At 40.2% G+C, this 19,138-nt stretch overlaps 2 protein-coding genes and 1 long non-coding RNA gene across 8 annotated transcripts in view; all 3 read right to left on the reverse strand.

Moving 5' to 3' along the window:
- Positions 1-13,638, reverse strand: part of sept4b (septin 4b) — a 48,790-nt gene extending 35,152 nt beyond the window's left edge. For 2 of the 4 annotated variants that reach the window (XM_042413144.1, XM_042413146.1), the window contains exons 1-2: positions 13,330-13,635; positions 8,480-8,487 (exon numbers count right to left, since the gene is read on the reverse strand). In XM_042413144.1, coding sequence (XP_042269078.1) covers positions 8,480-8,487; positions 13,330-13,381 — 60 coding nt within the window. In that variant the 5' untranslated portion in view covers positions 13,382-13,635. Of the gene's footprint in view, positions 1-8,479; positions 8,488-13,329 lie in introns of all 4 variants that reach the window. The other 2 variants (XM_042413142.1, XM_042413143.1) reach the window with 2 other exon arrangements.
- LOC121898217 lies at positions 1,202-3,844 on the reverse strand. Its single transcript, XR_006096381.1, has 2 exons — positions 3,677-3,844; positions 1,202-2,084 (listed from the first exon to the last, which is right to left on the reverse strand). It is a non-coding gene; the product is annotated as an uncharacterized LOC121898217 (long non-coding RNA).
- A 1,572-nt stretch (positions 13,639-15,210) lies between the features above and the next one.
- limk1a (LIM domain kinase 1a) overlaps positions 15,211-19,138 on the reverse strand; it is a 57,515-nt gene continuing 53,587 nt past the window's right edge. For all 3 annotated transcript variants that reach the window (XM_042414709.1, XM_042414710.1, XM_042414711.1), the window contains one exon: positions 15,211-18,716. In XM_042414709.1, the coding sequence (XP_042270643.1) occupies positions 18,548-18,716 (169 nt within the window). In that variant the 3' untranslated portion in view covers positions 15,211-18,547. The remainder of the gene's footprint in view (positions 18,717-19,138) is intronic.

A 19,138-nucleotide genomic window follows, 5' to 3' on the forward strand; every position in this document is an offset into this window, starting at 1 on the left:
TCCTTGGCATTGAGGCTGGACATGGGTATAAATAGAGGTCCTGGTGTGGTTTGAGCTCCTGGATAACAGGGAGGTCAACATGCCACAGGTATGTGAGAGTGTTTATGTGGATGTTATAGAATGAAGCCAGAGGGAGCGAGTCAGACTGTTTTAGACAGACTGGCGAGCTCCTTCATACACCGGAAGACAAAGAGGAGAAAAAAACAAGTCTGGAAAGAAGGGAGAACATAAAAGGGGAGAGAGGTGAGGGGAAAAGGGGGAGCAGGCTCAAGGGATCGAGGGAGGCTGGAGCTACGTTTCTCCTCTTTGATCCTTCAATGAGACGCACATGTTGTGGTGTTCACCCAGTTCGTATGATCCCAATTCTCACAGAAGCACATTTCTTCCTTCCCAAATCACTACCGTTGCTCATTCCCTAAACACTTCACATTTCAAAGCATTTACTACACGACAGAAGAGTCAAACTTCCTCAAAGTCCCTTGACTCGAAACAAACCACCATGATCCCGGTTGTAGTGTCACAGAACGACATGAAACTAATCAATATCCAGGCAAGTAAACAGGTCATGAGATGATGCACAAGGACCTCATCAACACTGTAGCTGTAGTAGTAGCTGAGACTTTATTTTAAGACGCCAAGAAAGATCAAAGATCAGATGCTGATTAGCTGTATCATGTGTATACAATCTGCCACAGACCTCTGTATACAATTCACAGGCAAATCACCTACACTGCTGACTCATCTGCAGCTCAACACTACTGAATACTAAATATACTAAATTGTTGTCCAGAGAGAGAAAAAGAGAAGAAAATATCAGTAAATTTTGATTCATGGGACTCATGAAACTATTCGCAAAATACCTCTCAAAGAGCAGTATTTACTGAATGGTTCCTGTGCTTGTGGTTACGGCTTCAGTGTCTGGTTTCAAAAGAGGCCGGCTGTGTGAGTGATGTGGATTAAGTGACACACACATGTGCTCTCAGACCTCAGACAGACACGCACACATAAGTGTCTGATGTGATGCATGGAGGAAAGAAAATTCACACACAGAGGTGATGGTCGATAAAGGAGCACCTGGTCTGTGTCTTACATTTGAGATTCATTTCTGACACTGTTGGGACCTCCTGCTTATGTTGAGAAAAAAAGGGGGTCTTGTGAGAGTGTTTGATGTTAAAAGAATAGCAGATTCAAAATGACAATATAAATATGACTGATTTATTCCCTCACACAGAGAGAAATAAAAAGGACATATGTCTCTCTCAATTAACCACTTCTTTAAATGCCAAGTACAGTAACATTCCCCAAATATTGTGGTTGTGTCTTAAACTCTGAACCTCCTCTCGCCTCCATCTATCATCATGTCACAGCACGCTAACACATTCTGCTTTACTTACACCCAAATGCTTAAATCTGATACCACCATCTGGGTAAGTATCTGTTTTGTCTGTGTGCCTGCTGGTTGTGGTGGTGCTTAATGGTGTGAATGGAAAAAGATGTTAGGTTAAAGCAATCAAACTGGTTTCTTTCTTCTGGTATTTCATATTTTAGATATATATGCTGGATGCCAGTGGTTTTGTGGAGCTGCTTCTTAAGGAAAATGAAACCTGGCAAGGAGCTTTCTGTGACTGCACGTCTGTGAGCTCTCTTATCTTTTGTCATCTGCATTCTTTTTGAAAGTCTGTCAAACTTTGTGCATTTCCTCATGCTTTCCACATTTCTACTCAGTTGTTTCGCCTCGTCTTCAAGCTGTTCTCAACACCATCTTTCCTTTTCCTTTAAACTCCACATTATATCAAATTATTTAACATCCATTCCTCGACACATCCTTGACACCCAGATCTTGAAGATATAAGGCCAATTTGCCCTCCGTTTTACCCAGTAACAGAGAAAAGTAAGGGGTCTTATGTTCTCCGGGGACATCCTTTACTACATCCCATGTCGTCAAGAAGATCTCCACCATCTCATCTGCTCTTCCTTTTGGCTTGCCTGGCATTTCCTCTCACTGTCCTGCAGCACGGTGGGAGCATCTGGAAGTGTTTTCTTAAAGGGAGTGGAGGGTGCTGCAGCTGAGGACCATGCTGGTTCTGGACACACAGAACTGTCATCTCATCTCTATGTATTAGCACGAACACTTAGACCCATGGCTACATCAAAAGACGTCAAACTTATGTAAAATTTAATCTTAAGTAACAGAAAGGCTGAAGGCAAGTGGCAGTGATTGGCTGCAGTTGGCTGAGACGTTGAATAATTTCTATCTAAATGATGGTTGTTCAAAATGTGACATGCAGAACATTTTGTACAGCTTGCACACATGTTTCAGGTGAAAAATGTTACATTATAAATCACTCACAGTCACTTCATATGATTTACTGTCTGCACATATGATGACATGACATATTTCTGACACATCTGATACCAAAATGTTAGTAACTGTCTTAATATGCTATGTGCGTGTTGTGTAGCTGTGTCTTCGCAGTGCCTGCAGTTACAGTAAAATCAAAGACTTTGCTCCCAGAAGAATACAGATTAGATCAAGACATCCTGACTGTCGGCCCAAGCCATCCTAACTGTCCATCCTAACAAACATCAGTCTGGCTGATCCACAGCCTGTATGGTACTTCCGGAGTCAATTTGTTACATGTTAAATGTGAGATCTGTGAGAGCAACAGATGAGAGCTCCACAGGTTATAGCTCAGAGTTAGAGATTACCAACATTTCCCAAAAATACTTTTCAGCAACACAGAGCCTGTATCTATCTTTTATTCAACACCAACTGACTCACTATCTGACATTTACTGCTGACAGTTTTGGAAAAATGTCCATTAAACTCCATAGAAGCTGTAACAAAAATAAGATGACGTAACTTAAACATTTCACACGTTATCAGCATGAATAGAAAGAATCTATGAAATGTATCCAGAAAAGCAAGAAGCTAACAGGGTGATTTTTTCTCCATAATGGTATGCTTTATGTTTAGTCACCAAATACTGCATACTGGCTTTAAGACAGCATGAACTGGACACACAAGGGCGTAACTTTGGGTTGAACATTCGGGGGTTGAGATCTCCACCCATATAGGGGGGTCTGGGGATGTGCCCCCCCCCCGGAGATGTTTATTGCAAATAGGCTGTTAAACGGCTGTTTCACATTAATTTTAAGGGGAAGAGACAAACCAAAACAACATGCTCTACATATCCCAACTAGTGTAGTTGAATACCATAAAATCATTCACTTTGTCTAAAAGCACCAAATTTGCATTGTATCAATTTGTTGTTCCAGTATTAGTAAAATGGATATTTATCACTTCCTGAACATATCTTCAGCCATTTGATAGTTATGCCACAATTTAACTGTGCTTAATCCTTATTACTCTGTGATAATTATTGCAGCATTGTTGGCTGTCAAGACCCTGGCAGCTGTCACAGCCACCAATCCTCTGCACCATTTTGTATCCATGTAAAAAAAAAAAAAAAAGTCTCAAAGCTTTAAAAGTGTTGTCTATGCTCAGCTGGTCCCTGGCACGTGGCTAAGTCAGCTGCTACAGACATGAAAAGAAACATGCAAATGCATTTCTAACTTCAAAGCATATATGACTTATAAATAACTAAAAAGAAAATCACAATTATTCGTTAGTGTATTCATAATTGTGTCCTTGCCAGAGCGTTTATGTTCTCACCTGCTCACCTGAAACTCCCCTGCCTGTCGGACCACTGCCCTCACCCTGTCTCTCACTGTGAGGAAACCACATGGTCCAGATAAAAAAAAAAAAGTCAGACACTTCTAACTCTTGCATGTCTTTTAACCTGCTCAACAGTGTTTGCTTGCCACAACATTTTAACTCTTTGACCTCATTACCTGGTCACCTGTGCCTCCTCTCTCTCTCTGATCACCCTGCCTGACCTGCTGCTAAATTCACCTTCTTGGATCTGATGAAATATAAGATACAACTTAGAAATAAAAACTAGTTATCCCTAATATTAGCAAGATAATCGTAACTAGCTAGTAGCTCCAGTAAAAGTAGTCTGATTATATTATGGCTAAAGTTAGCCTAACTAGCTTACAGCAGAAAATAAGACTTTCATTCAATTATTTGACTCATGAGTGGTAGGTAGGAAGAGATTTTTCTCTTTTTGTTGAACAACCAACAACTTAAAATTGTTGGTTGGTCTTTTGTCGCTCCTCTTTTCATTTTGTATGCTAGCTTGCTATTGCTCACAACCAAGTCTAACAGTACAGGGGCAGGGAGGGGTTGGAAAAATGTTATTCTTTGCTTGTTAATTACATTGAATTGAGAAAACCAACCACTTTATCATGTTTTATAACAGTTAATATTTTTCATTCATCAGTATGATATGATATTCGGGGGGGTTTGTACTGGCTGGTTTTGATTACTGGGGGGGTTACAACCCCCACATCCCCCCTGTAATTTACGCCTATGTGGACACACATAAGCTAAACTATAAGAAAACTCCAGCATGCTCTCCAAGCCACAGATTGAAATACTAGAGGAATTTGAAAGTTGTCCAACATGGGCTAGAGGTTAGGAATGGATGCTGCAAATACCATACTTGTGCAATGTGAACATGGATTCTGAGTTTGCCAGAAAAACTACCACACTAGAGATGTAATTTGAAGTGTGATGACAAACCATGCCGTCAGCTCCATGGCTACATCACTGATTGTCAGCGTGGTGGAAAAACTGTGAAAGACAGTTTCTTAGTCCTTAGATGGGCAATTTCAAGTCTCTGGAACAAGGAACAGCTGGAGAACAGCACAGATGATCTTTATACAGAAAGAATCCTTCCCTCCCCCAAAACATGGTGGTCAGACTGATTTGATAACTGCTGTCGTGACCTCGTCACCTGCCTCACTTCCTACCAGAAAGCAAATCGTCTTTATAATAACTGGATGACACTGTCTCTGGTGTAGCTGTAGCATTTCTTGCACTGCTATCAGAGCGCTGGGACCTCGTTGGGGGCCATGGGAACTGGGCTGAGGTTATTTATAGCGGGTGGGGGGCTTGGCAGGGGCCATTTCTATGAGGCTTTAGAGGAATGTCTAAGGTCGCCCTCTGACCAAAACTTCTGCAGAGTGCCGAGGCTGGAGGTTGGAAGGCTAGCTCGGGCTGACGTGGGACATCTGCAGAGATGAAGACACGAGCCAGTTAGCTTGAGGGTCTGGTGAGCAGGCCCAGCGGGGAAAGGAAGGAAGCGGTGAGCTTAGGAAGTTAGAATGTCAGAGGAGGACCAAATAGGGCAATTCAGCAAACCCATCTAAAGCTAGCCGTTAGTAAAATGAGCCAAAGACGATTACGTGAAGCAGCAATCTTCAATCAGATATTCCAGAGAGGTTTGTAGGGGAATGCACATCTGTAGCAACACGACAATTGTAGTCCATATATGAAAAGATAAAAAATGTGCGTTTATTAACTGGTCGTATTGAGACAAATCTGTTTTATAAATCAAACCAGCTGGATTAACAGCACTGGGTAAAAGTATTTTGGTATTGAGTATTTATTGTACACAAATTGTCAGCAGACAATTTGACATGTTATTGTAGGAAAATCACAGGTGTTTCTAATAACATTAATGATGGCTCCATTTTATTCAAGTGTCCCAGTAAGTCATGACAGTGTGACACGGTGACCAGTGTGCAAAACATCAGCAGCCTGAAACTGAAGCAGCTAAATGGATTTCAGCCAACATTCATTTTGTTATTTACACTTTGCTTTGCATATAGTGTTTCTAACATTTCTGCACTTTCATGTATGTAAATGAGTTCAACAAAATATTATAAACTAGAGACTGCAGCCATGCCGTCGTCCAAATAAACCCAAATCAAAACATGTAGTTGAATAAAAAAGTATAAACAACATTTCTCTTCTCTGGTGGTCGATGATTATATCGCACATTAACCTGCATTATTCATACAAACTGAAAGTATGTTTGCAGTGCAGCTTCTCTTCCTGTGGAAAAAACTGTCTCTCATAAAAGAATACCCAACACATGAAGTCTAATGTTCACAACAAATCCCTTTTTAAGCACTCATCTTTCATCATCTCTTTATTGTTGTCATACAGCGGCCTCATATTCAGTGAAGTGTTGCGTGCCTGCTCCCTAACCCGATTGTTTGCCCTCGCATCAAACTCAAAAAGCCCAGAGGGCCGCCTGTCAAAGCCAAACCCACAAGCTAAAACCCTTGCACTACATCCTCAGTGTCTGCATCACAACAATACCATCACACAGTGCATCTCACTATACATGCTCTGAGAATTAAGCCCACACACTTTACCCAGTGGAGAGTAATACAAAATGATGTATCAGGTTTCAGTGATGAGTGATACGCCACCGTCTCTCACTGAAAGGGCTCACAGAGTAGAGAGCATTGTTGTTGGTGCATTAATTCAGTCAGATAATGTCATGGATGATAGAATTACTGTACAGGCATAAGTATAATGTTAACACTTGATACTCTACAGTGGTTATGATTCACATGACAACAAATATGACTGGATATATGTGAAGGAAAAGAAAGAACTGTGTCAGGGCTTTATCCTCATGTAACAAACACAGTATGTGTTGAACCATGAAGTGAATGTACTGTAAGTAAAGGTCAGATCACAGCTCACACCCTTCATTTGGCACTCCCTCAGCCTAATTACTGCTGATGTTTTGTTTACAATAATATGTACTGTATGTGTTTCTTCAATGATGAGATGTCAATCAGTGGGCGACAGAAGGGTGTGGCAGTGCGTATCTGCAGATTCTGCCATTCCAGTTTGCAAATGAATGCAATGAACATGCACACGCTGGCGGTGACGGCAAATGAGAAAAACAGACAAGGCTACAGGGGAAATGGAGGAGAGGAAAAGGGGAAAACCGGCATCTACTGCAGAGGCTAGCTAGCTAATGGGCTAATAAAGTCCAAGTATAGACAGCCTACACTTTAGCTGCAGAGGCAAGCAGCAACTGAAACACAGGAAGCTAATGGCTAGTTGAGCAAAAGCCACAGAGGAATGCACCACTGTGAATGTTTGTGCGGAGAGGTTTACTCAAGAGAGACGTCCATCCCCTCCTCGATGCCTCTCTGTCCATAGCTGGCACTGCCCAGACGAAGTGATATCATTCTGAGTCTGTCCATGTGTGTGTGTGTGTGTGTGTGTGTGTGTGTGTGTGTGTGTGTGTGCATGTGTTGCATTTTTAGGCTAACAAAGAGAAGCCACAGCCACCCTTTTGCTGTACCACACCCCGGAGTCCTGCGTGGCTTTGCAGCCGTGGGGTGTGGGCACAGGAGAAGGGCACTTAAGTTATGTCAGCCTGGGCTGGATGATTGCTCTCAGAGGGGAGATATAGTGTGTTTATTGACAATCACACAATGGGTGTGGTTTGAAAAGCATGAACTAAATTTATGTAGACTCGGACATCTGCTTATTTAATCACATACCCAGAAAGGGATATGCCAAACCATCACATGAGAGTAACCAGTGAATGTCGTCACCAAACTGAGAAGCAGCGGGAGCAGCTTCAACAGATGTTGTCCCATCGAAAAAACATCCTCACAAGGTGTTCCTCCTGCATACGCTGCAGCTTTGTCACATAGGCTTGGAATGTGGCTGAGGAAGGAACCAGGGTTTGTCACACCCATACAGATCCACTTCTCTCCACTCGTCTGTGAACTGCTCAGGCTTGAAAACAAACACGCCCCCCCGCGCCCCTTTCATCCCCACTCAGCCGGGCCAAACACAGCTGCCGGGCTTTGGGATGTAGACAAGTAGAGGAGGAGAGTGAGGAGAGTGAGGAGAAGGAGGTGAGGGGGTCAGTTTTGACACTAAGGTGACAGGCAGCTGCTGCTGGCTACCGGAAAGACAATGACAGATGAGCACTGTCACTGTGAGACTACAATACGCTTCAAGAGAGCTGCTGACTCTGCTGAAGGCTAGTTGGCTTAGACTTAAGGCAACTATAACCACTAAAAATGTAGGAGTGAAACACAAACAAAGGCAGTAGGTATTCAAACAAAGTTGACTGTCTCACTTGTCACTTTGCAAGACAAGGAACAAGAAAATCTGGGCTTTGAGAACACACCTATTCTCACGCAGCTCTGTGGTATCATGTAAAACCCCGAAGCACATATGTACAGAGAAGTCATTAATGCACATTATTCGCAACAAAAATCAGAAGCTCAGTTTGAACATTTTGTGGATAGGAAACTTGTCTCATGTGTGTAAATGATAAAACATTTCACATTCAGACTGAAAATGTGGTTTCAGCAGTTTGAAATATTAAAATTTCAAGGTCCAATCACTTTGTCGCTTGTTCAAACTAATGGATAAACACTGCACAGAGGCCTGAATAGCAGTGGCTATCAGGGCTGACATCAACTAACCACATTGTCCTCATTTTGGTGAGATAATCGAGGCCAAATAGCCCCTCACCAATGACCTACTTCAGAATCATTAAGGAAAACTCTGGTTTCTTACCTCATAGTCTGGTCAGAGGAAGATGGTTGATCAGCAGGAAAAAATATTCCAAAATCCACATCCAGTAGAGTTCAGACACATAAGAGAGGAGCAGAAAGAATTATTGTCAACATGTTGAACAGATATTATCTGACAACCTTTCAAAATAGACCTGTACATTTATTGTGCAATAAATGCTGATAGTAATCTGAGAAACATCTCAGAAGTCACATGGCATCTCGTCTGGTTGTAGTAACCACGTACTATTTGACACCTGGATCATCCAGTTTCAGGATCTGTCTGACATGATTTATTTTTTTCAAAGGAGGGAGACCCTGCTTTGTCAGGGGGCCTACCACTTGTTAGAACAAGTTGCATTATGGACTGAATTCAGGGCTTTATTGAAGTTACTTTAACACAAATATGCTCAAAAACAGATCATGTATGGTTTAGACAGTCAAGACACTTATATTTACACTTATTGGTGTTGCAGACTAACTAAATAACTGTAAATAAGTCTTTCTTGAGACCAGAGACTTGTTATCTTATCTTTCAGACAACCCACCAAATAGTCTTTCATTAAAAATTCAACTTCTGCACATCTCTAAGCCTATTAAACAGTGAAGATCAGGCTGAAGACAAATACCACACTGATACTTTTATAGCACTGGTGTAATTTTTACAAAGTCGCCTAAACAAAAATGTTTCAATTAAATGTGCCAATTATCATCGACACTTCACATGCACGATGCATGATGAACACATTTTTGATTGGAAAATGTTGAGATTTTGGGCACATGTGTATGTGATAAAGCTTGAGTGATGAAAAGTATCCAAGAATGCTTCAAAGATTGCATGAACTTAAGTCTAAGGTTGAGTGTGCTTGTGTCCTAAATAAATTGGTGCAGGGGCTCCTGTAGGTTTTCAGATTTACAGTAGGCTATTACAGGATCAGTCCCTTCCCTTCCTAAGGTATCTGGTTTTACAATAGGGGACATTAATTATTACAGGACAATACATTCGGAAAACTACCATTTCAACACATACAAACGCCCTGCTGCTGAAGGTCATGGGCCTTTCTTTAGGAACAAGGCAGGAGTGTGGCACACCCAGTAAGAAGAAACTGGCACTTATATCAGAGTCTGGCACTTTTAGATCAGTTGGCCTCTCCAGTAATTAGTCAGGACCAGACGCCTATCCAAATTATTCATGATGTTTGCCATTTACTGATTCTTTCTGTTCTTAAGAGGCAAAACAAATTTCTTTACTGCAAGCTGCTGGGAAACTTACTGGCGGTGTTACAAATATTGATTCACTACTTTAGACTCACGACTATCAGTGCCTATGAGCTCACAGAGCAGACTGTGCAGAGACGCAGGTGAGGAACCGGAAATATCATTATAGTCTCTGCAACCATTTACAACCACTTCAGGAGAGCAGAAATGTTACAGCTGACAGGCAGTGCTTTAGTAATCCCTGCATATGGACGATATATAATGTATGAGCTGCTCTTTAAAACAGAACTGGCATCAGTGTGCATCACTCCAGATGCACGGTGAGTGAAATTACTGTGGCAGGACGACATGCAAATAAGACTCCTGTGCACTGTTGACGGAGCAAACATATCAACAAATAAATGAAACATCTACAACCATCTCTCCCAAAAAATGTCTGCCAGTTTAGAGCCGAAAACGTCGACGCAGGACATGTGATTGACATTAAATTCCTGGACTGTATTATAACAGCTACTCGCTTGACTTGTTCATATTTCTTGTGGTTCCTCTCTTGACCTACATGCTGTGGTCGTCCAGCAGTGATGCTGTCAGCGCAGCCACAGACTGCAGCGAGGATGGTAGCATCTCTCCACAAGGCTTTCCCTGAGGAATGTTAGCCACTGCTGACTGTGCCATCCATCCACACCACCCACTTCCCCACAGCTACACTTCGTCAGGGTTGCTTTTGTGTTTTTGCTTCATTTGTTAAATGGGTTATGGGCTCTTAATAAAGCAGGCCTAGATTCCTTCAGCTCACAGGACAGTTCGGCTAAAAATGGAGGGTACATGAGAAGTTTAATATTTAATTTTACAACCACTGTCTTTTAGAGTTCCCTGGCTGATATGTGCCAACATTTCATCACTAAGCCATGTCTAAAATATTTAAGTAAAGCAAAGTAAATTTAAAGTAGTTTTTTTTCCAGTGATCTGGGACAATCCCAACATTAATAACACACTCAAAAGCCAGACATGTAAAAACTAACATTTGAACATATCACTGAGATGTTAAATCTAGAGTGGCTCCACAAAAAATGAACAAGCAGAGCTGGCAAAGGTGAGAGCTCGGGCACAGGACAGATAACACTAAAGAACTCAGAAACATTCAAAGAGCATTTAAAACAGAGCAGCATTTGGACCTAATCATGTGAGCACTTTTATTATATCTATGAATTCATCTCTAGCGAGCAAAGCAGAGCAAATAGAAGTTTTAAAGCCTTTGGGTTTATATTTGTGATCACTATAGTAAAAGACATGGAGTGTAACTGATCTTCAGATGCAAATATAACCATATGGTGGAAACTCAGCACTATCTCTGCCCACTCTCTGCATGAGAGCTCTCTTCATCTCCCACTTTCTCATCTTCATCCTCGCCACCATCCTACATTCCCCTTTCTCTCGCTATCATGGGACAACAATCTGAACCAGGCAGCTGTTTCAGTGTGACTGTAGCCTCCAGCACTCCATATCATGAGACCGGTGTGCCCGAAAAGAAACCCAAATGGGGAGCTCATGAGATGTGAACAGGCTGAGAGCTAACACAGTTTTCAGACGTGATAAGACGCAGGTAATCAGCGCTTGATACAGTTTGAGTAAGGAATCGAAAACTGGTTAGACCTGCAAGCGTAATAAACCACAAATGTAACACGAATCTGCAGCTTTTAATGTAATAATCCCACTAACATAATGAGTTCCCCACTAACGTAATAGCAGTCGCCTACATTTATTAATGATTTATTCCATTTGTGGGATGTTGTTATATTTGTGGGACCAACAGACCGATAAATCAGCTGGGCTAACATATCGGCAGATATTAGCTTATTGCAAAGCAGATACTTTATATCGTAGTGGAGTATGGGTCGGTGAGTGCAGAAATGTCAAAATATGCTTGAGGTAATTTACTGTCAGTCGACCAGAAAGAACTGTTTGTTTTTTCAGCAGTAAAATGTCCTTATCAGTGCTTGTTTGGACAAGCAACATAAAAAGATTGATGCTGTTTCTGGAGTATTTTTCAGTTTTACAAGAGAGAAGACTTCAAGGATCAAGACTAACTGGGTGGTTTGGCAAATGTATTTCTTTAAACACTCAAATATTGATATCAATCCTCTAAAATCCAATATCCGCCAGGCTATACGGAAGTAGTAGCTACAACCTTCATACCCAAGTTTAAGTGTAACGTGGAAATTATGCAGGGCCTCAACAAATGACTGTCGATGTTTAGACGATGAAATAGAGAAAAAATGGCATTCACTATTTCTCAGTGACCATTGTGATCTTCAGTTTGCTTGTTTTTTCTGACTAACAGTCTAAAACCTTAAGACATTCAATTGACTCAGTCACATATGACTAAGAAATACAGAAAACCGTCACATTTGAGAAGCTGGGAGCTATGAAATGTTTGGCAATTTTGGCTTGAAAAATGACTGAAACGATTAAGCAATTATCAAAATACTTGTCGATTAATTTCCTGTCGATTGACTACACGATTAATTTTGCAGCTGTAAAATGATGTTAACCAATCAAGATATCAGCTGAAGATTTCATCCACCTACATCTAATGTTAGAGATAGAGCTGGAACAATTAGTCGATTAATCGATTAGTTGCCAAAATGAATTACCAACTATTTTGATAATCTATGAATCGTTTTGAGTCATTTTTTAAGAAAAAATATCCAAATGCTCTGAATCCAGTGTCTCAAATATGAATATTTTCTGGTTTCTTTAGTCTTCTCTGACAGTAAACTGAATATCTTTGGTTTGTGGACTGCTGTAGTCAAAAGAAGATATCTAAACGCCTCCCCTTAGGCTCTAGGAAACCATAATCAACATTTTTCACCATTTTCCAAACAACTAATCAATTAATCGAGAAAATAATTGACAGATTAATCGATAATGAAAATAATCGATAGTTGCTGCATTATTCAAAGCAGTAATAACTGGCTCAAGTTTAACAGCCACAGTTAAAGCTTCTTGACACAACAAACTGAGCCAGATCTGCTTGTTTTACGACTGCTGCAGAGTAAATAAGCAGACGGTGTGATGAGGCGAGACTTTGAGGGATTTCATGCAGACTTTTTTTTGCGATTCTCCATCCGACTGCAGCCCTTCCGTTTATTGGTGCACCCAGCTGTATCTTCGGGGTCCAGAAATAGTTGAGTGTGGCGAGTCTTGGTACCATTCTTGCATAACTGCAGAATTACAGTGTGTCTGCCTGCGTGCTGTCGTGTCCCGTGTGGAGCTCAAACTGACAGGCTTTTTAGGGATTTTCGTTTAGCAGAACGAAGTGTACCCTCTGATAAACTGTGATTTTTTTTCCTGAAACGCTTTATCCTCGGCTATTAACAGCTTACAACCCTGATTAAAATGTGTCCCGTAGTCAAGCAAGCCCGATATCAGCACAGAGACGGGTGATGTGTTTTAACGGTGCATGCTACAGCCCAAATAAATGACTACAACACGGTTTAAAGGGAAGGTAACGTTACGAGACTCAAATGTGGGACAGTCCAGGCAGGAGTCAACTCAAGACAGCAGATTAGCATCACCTGAGTCATACAACATCCTGTAGGCAGTGTCAGATTGAGATGATAACGTTGTACTCACCGTGGTTGAACATCGTGGACCGAAACCGGTTGTTGCTGGACGAATTTTCCATCTCTCAAAGTTTCAGTTAGCGCCAACGGTCGCGACCTTCTTCTTCTCCTTCTTCTCCTCCTTCTTCTTCTTCTTCGGTATTTCCTTAATTTCCTCTCTCAATCTGAGTACAACTGTGGAGAAATGACAGTCTGTCTGTGTGTGTGTGTGTGTGTGTTTGACCGGACAAACCCGTCCCCCGTGTCTGTGTCACACACACACACACTCACACTTACACACACACTCTCTCTCGTTGCAGCCGTTCAACAAACTGCCAGGCGGGTGACGTCACGAGGCACCAGCCGTTGCTGCAGCAGCGTCAGAACGAAAACAATCGCACGTGGATGTGATGGGGGAGGGGTCACGCGCACCTGCAAGAGAAAAAAATGCACCATTTCGCGCGAAAATTCTACATAATTTTATAATAATTGTAAATAATTATAATTAGCGATAATTATTAACAGTATAGGAACAGTACACTAATAGAGGAAAATAACTCTTAACTGCAGTTGAATGTTGCAGAAATATTATCACCAAAAAACAAATACTTAAAGCTTTTCTCTGAACTGGACAGTGTTGAATTGTTGAATATGATTGAATATGATTGAATATTATATGAATATGATTATATGATTATATTATTATATTAATATCATTAAGCATACAGCTGTAAACCTCATGGACTGATCTGAAAGACTAGCTGATATGCTAATTTTGTCCCAGTTAATTATTCTTAATTGACCTGTTATTAGTAGCCTAGTGGATGCACTAGAAGTATTATCCAGTATGTTCATGAAAATTTTATTATTATTTTATTAGTATTGTACCTACAATAGTATAATCTGGAGCACAAGACTGTACACATCTTGAGGTACTTGTGCTTTGAGTATCTCAAATTAAATTCTTTACACTTGTAATATTTTAGTGACTTTGAAGATCAATATTTTAGATACAAAACATATGATCAGTGTGCAAAATGATGTATTTTATTAATGTATTTATTTTTACTCAGTTTTATTGTATTTTATTGCTTGTTTGCAACCCTGGTTTGTTAAATGCCTTGAATGTTTTTAAGCAATTTATGTAAAGTTGAGCTGCATCTCATGTATGAAAGGTGCTTATTTATTTAAAAAAAAAAACAACTCCTGACTCACCTGACAAACTGCAACATTATTATATAGCAATATAATTTTTCTGCATGAGTACTTTTACTTTTGATACTTTAAGTTAATTTTGCTGATAATATTTTCAAAAATTTTGAATGTAGTTCTTTTACTTGTAATTGAGTATTTTTACAGTGGTATTGCATCTTTTAATTAGGTTAAGGATCGGAATACTTCTTCCACCACAAGCATTATACAGTATATAATAATAGAAGTAGTAACACCAGCATATATACATACTGTCCCTTAGGTTGGGAAATGACCAGCTGTATTTATTTCTTTGATTATACTTAATGAGATTCTTACCCTTCTTATTTCACCATTGAAATGGACAGCAGAGACAGATAGTGACATCTGGTGGTTGATTTGTAAACACATTTCTAATTAATTCAGCTTTGCTTTCTCAAGCAGAAGCGAGTACTACTTTTACCACTTTAATGTAGCTAACACATTTTCTATGTTCTCCTCTAGTATGAACTCTCTGTGTGAAGTAGATGTTGCACATACTGTTGAAACTGTCTTACTTTTCTATCTATGTTTGTTTCAGTAGTACAAATATGGAAAAAGGTTAATAATGAGGTGAATGTGGGAATAACATCTCTGTGGTTATTTTTTCACTGAGACACAAGAGACTCACAGTGACTTCGTGAGACATCCTCATAAATAAACCAACACCTTGAGTCCCAGGTTTGTTTAAGGAGCAACAGTTTTATTTTTAGCTGTGACAAAAGGGGAAAAAAACAATCAAAACAGTCGCCTCCTCAGAGTCTAAATGTTCACGTTCAGGATTAAAGTGCAGAATTGTTTTCACAGCTTGTGTAAAAAAAATTAAATAAGACAAAAAAAAGAAATATAATATTAAAATATCAAAACTGACAATGAAGATCTGGAAAATATAAATATGATACAGAACAAGATGAAATCTCATACAACATAGGCTAGTGTCAGCAATGATATTCAATCCATTTTAAATCAGGCTTGCACTTATGATACATAAAAAAGGAAATCAGTTTCCTCAGACACGTTTTCGAGTCGTTGGCAAGGCTAGCTTACAACAAAGGCACAGCATTGATCAGAGGTAACGATCCTTTGCAAAGAAGTGCTGCGGCAACATTCTCATTGATCATCAACATGTCCTCACAGACACATCTAACATGCTCGACATGGCTCAGACAGGAATGGAGACAGAAACACGGCAAAGCCACTCGTGTACAGTACATGCCCACAGTCAAATGCGTCAACCAGGAGGGGCTCACTTTAGAGAAGCGTGTTTCGTGTTATCAGCCTATAAATTGACAGAAGGTCACATGCTCTTTGAGTCTCACTGTTACTGTGGAGTAATGTTTTCCTATTAAGCTGCTGAATTAACTGAATTGTGAAGTAGCTCCAGAAAATTACGGCCCTGAGCCAAAAAGATGAAGGAGTGAGAGGTGAGACAAGCCAGTTTAAGTGCTGTATTATAAGACAGACCATCAGTGGTTGCAGCCTCTGTGGGCATCACATATGGAACCAAGCAGTCAGAAACAACACACAACATCATTCACAAAGGACCAGTCTGTAGGCAGCAAGCAGAGCTGGGACATCACATCCTCTTGGAAGCAAACACCAGAAAACTTGATTTCTTTATCTCATTTAAACTCTAATATCTAAGAATTTTGAAGACTTTTGTTAAAGTCTTGAAAATGAAACCACAGTAAATATCACCATAGATGTATAACCAAACAAGCTCCTGCAAAAACTGTATTTAAAACCTTGAAATCACAGATGCACGGAATATTAATCTAAATAATAACTTCACTAATCATCTGCTGTCAAGAGGATGTATTTCCCAGAACTTATTTTTTACAGTTGAAAGGCTCTATCAGTGTCTTGCATTCATTTATCAACCTGAACCGACATAATAATTTCCTTATCACAAGTAGCCCAAGAGAGGAAATTAAAAAAACATGGCTTCAACCAGCCATTTTGGTAATATAGTGCAAATTAAAGTACTCAAATCTATACAAAAAGATTTCAGTGGTTATATATAAAAAAACAGATGCTGTGTTTTTTTTTTTCTCATTTCCTTTTTAGGCTTTCTCTGTTGACTTTTTCTGTCTTCCATTCTTTGTTTTCATATTTAAAATCACAATATTTAGAGACAAAAATAGCTGGGTTTAGAAGCTGAGCAGACCTAGCTAGTACATCATGCAGCTCGTGAAACAGCAGAAAATTTAAAAAAAAACCCAACAACTTTAGATTAGAGTCAAGAAATTTGTGTTAGAAGGTGCAAGAGAGAAATCTGACAGTGGAATTGATTATTTCTGAGGAGTGTGGTAGCGCATATTTATGCAATGCACGCAGACAGATGTAAGGACAGACATATACATATATATATATATATACACAATGATATTTACAGCTAGCATTTACATGTAAACAAACAAAGGGTCATCCACAGGAGGAGACACAGATATGTAGACAGACAGCTGACACGATGGGACAGTACCTGAACTACTGTACAGTACATGAGATGAGAGTGAATAACAGTAGACTGATTGCTCTCAAGACTCTTATATCACTTATAGTATATTAGAGTTGAGATTTAAAATGGGGCAACTAACCCCTTTCCAACAATTTGATGTGATTAGATGATCCAGTATTACGATTACTCCAGCTACATGAAAACTCTTGAGAGGATCAATCAAATGTTGAGAGACAGACTTGTTTGGATGGAGGAAAACAACGGGATGTAACACTTATTGAGCTTGAACTGAGGGTAGGAGATGTTTTGTGGAGTCAAGATTCCTCTTTTCTCAAATGCTAAAAGCCCCTAACCTGCCACAATAGTGACAAAGTAAAAAAACAAAACAAAAAAAAAAAAACAATAAAACTTTCAGCTGTCCTCTATTAACTGCAGTCAAACCTTTACTCTCCTTAATTTCAACTGGTCAGCCAATAAAAATATGGCAATGTAGCATACGTATATAAAATATGTCTGTATATTTACAATATTTAAAACATTTACAACGTTGCCAGCTATGTACACTGGTATGCTTTCGAAATGCATATGATGCCAAGTCAATATGGGTGAGATATGTTGACAGCTCTTAAAATTGGGAGACAACGTACCAAAATGTATGTGTGTATAATGTATGTGTACCTCAAAGTTAAGTCAGTGCTACACAATAAATGAGGGAGAGGGGCAGCGCCAGAGACACAAGCAGGTCAAGTAGTAGATGACCAAATGAGGTCAGAGGGACATGATGAACCAGGATATAACCTGACAGCATTATTTACAGTCATGCACTCTTAAGTGAGCTATTTAAAGCTTTTAAAATTCTGCTTGACTTGTATAAGTGGGCAGCAAATTGAGCTCAACCTTTGCGTCTTCAGCAACAGACGGGCCCCTCTCCTTAGCATGTTTCATAAGTTCAGTTTTGATATCCAAACCAAAAAAGCAAAATCAAATCAAACCAAAGTCACCTATAAACACACACTGCACAATGTACTCTGTAGAGGCCCAAAGTGAGGAGGCTGAAGATTTGCTTTATGCCTTTGTTTTTTTGGACTACTTTATCCACATGAATATACACATTACAGTAAGTATTCTTGGATGCTATGACTGGTGGAAAACCGCAAATGTAAATCTACATGATTCAAGAGTTGAGTCATGATTTGAAAGTCTGGTCTGATTGCATATGTTCCGCTTCAGCTTCGGCTGCAGCAGAATCAAGCTATCATAGTTAATGTCTCTTGATTTGACTTTGAATGTGCGTGCGTCTCGCACAGGTGGCTTTTCAGATCCACACTTTCCCCGAGTCTACTTGTTAAGCCTGAGCCAGCCTACGCCCACTGCATCTGCCTGGGACATGGAGGGGTATTTACATGACTCCTCCTCTTATGAAAAGCAACACCAGCCACTGCACCGCACGAGGCAGGCCGTTGCTCACCCTGCGCAGACCTTACCGACGACACCCGTTAACGCTTTCCAGTACCCTTGTGGGGTTAACTCTAACTTCCCGCTCCTCCTGTCCTGTCCAGCCCTACTCCGGCTGTTCGGGGTGGACGTGCAGGCCGTTCTCAGAGCGCGTGATGCTGTGGTTTTCCCAGAAGGTCTTGTGCAGCTGGCTCACTTCAGACACCAGGGGCAGACCGATGTCCAAGTGCATCTTCAGGTTCTCCAGCCACTCCTCCAGTTTGGAGAAAGCAGGGCTGTGAATTAAATAAGCAAAAATTTCAGTTTTCACCCAATCACCCAAAAACAAAATGACATCCACTAAGATGTAATTAAATTTGGAAATAACAGTTGGCAAAATCAATGGACAGCATCTCATTTATGCTGCTCAAAGCACCAAAACATTACGTTTGAAACACTTGGTAACTCAAACTGACTTTTGAAAAATTCACAATTGTGTTTATTCATGGACATACTTGAGTAAAACGGTGTTCAAAACAAGATCAGTGGATTACTGTGCAAAAGTGTCATCATATATAGTGAGAAACATCACTTCAGAGTTTTTAAAATGTACATTGTTGGCACCTCGAGCACTAAACTGGTGCCATTGAATATACTATACTGGGATGAACTACAGCTGACAGCTTCAAAACTCAGCAAATCTGTTTTGTCCCTTTAG

Source organism: Thunnus maccoyii, chromosome 6 (genome assembly GCF_910596095.1).
Source record: "Thunnus maccoyii chromosome 6, fThuMac1.1, whole genome shotgun sequence".
NCBI classification, from domain to species: Eukaryota; Metazoa; Chordata; class Actinopteri; order Scombriformes; family Scombridae; genus Thunnus; species Thunnus maccoyii.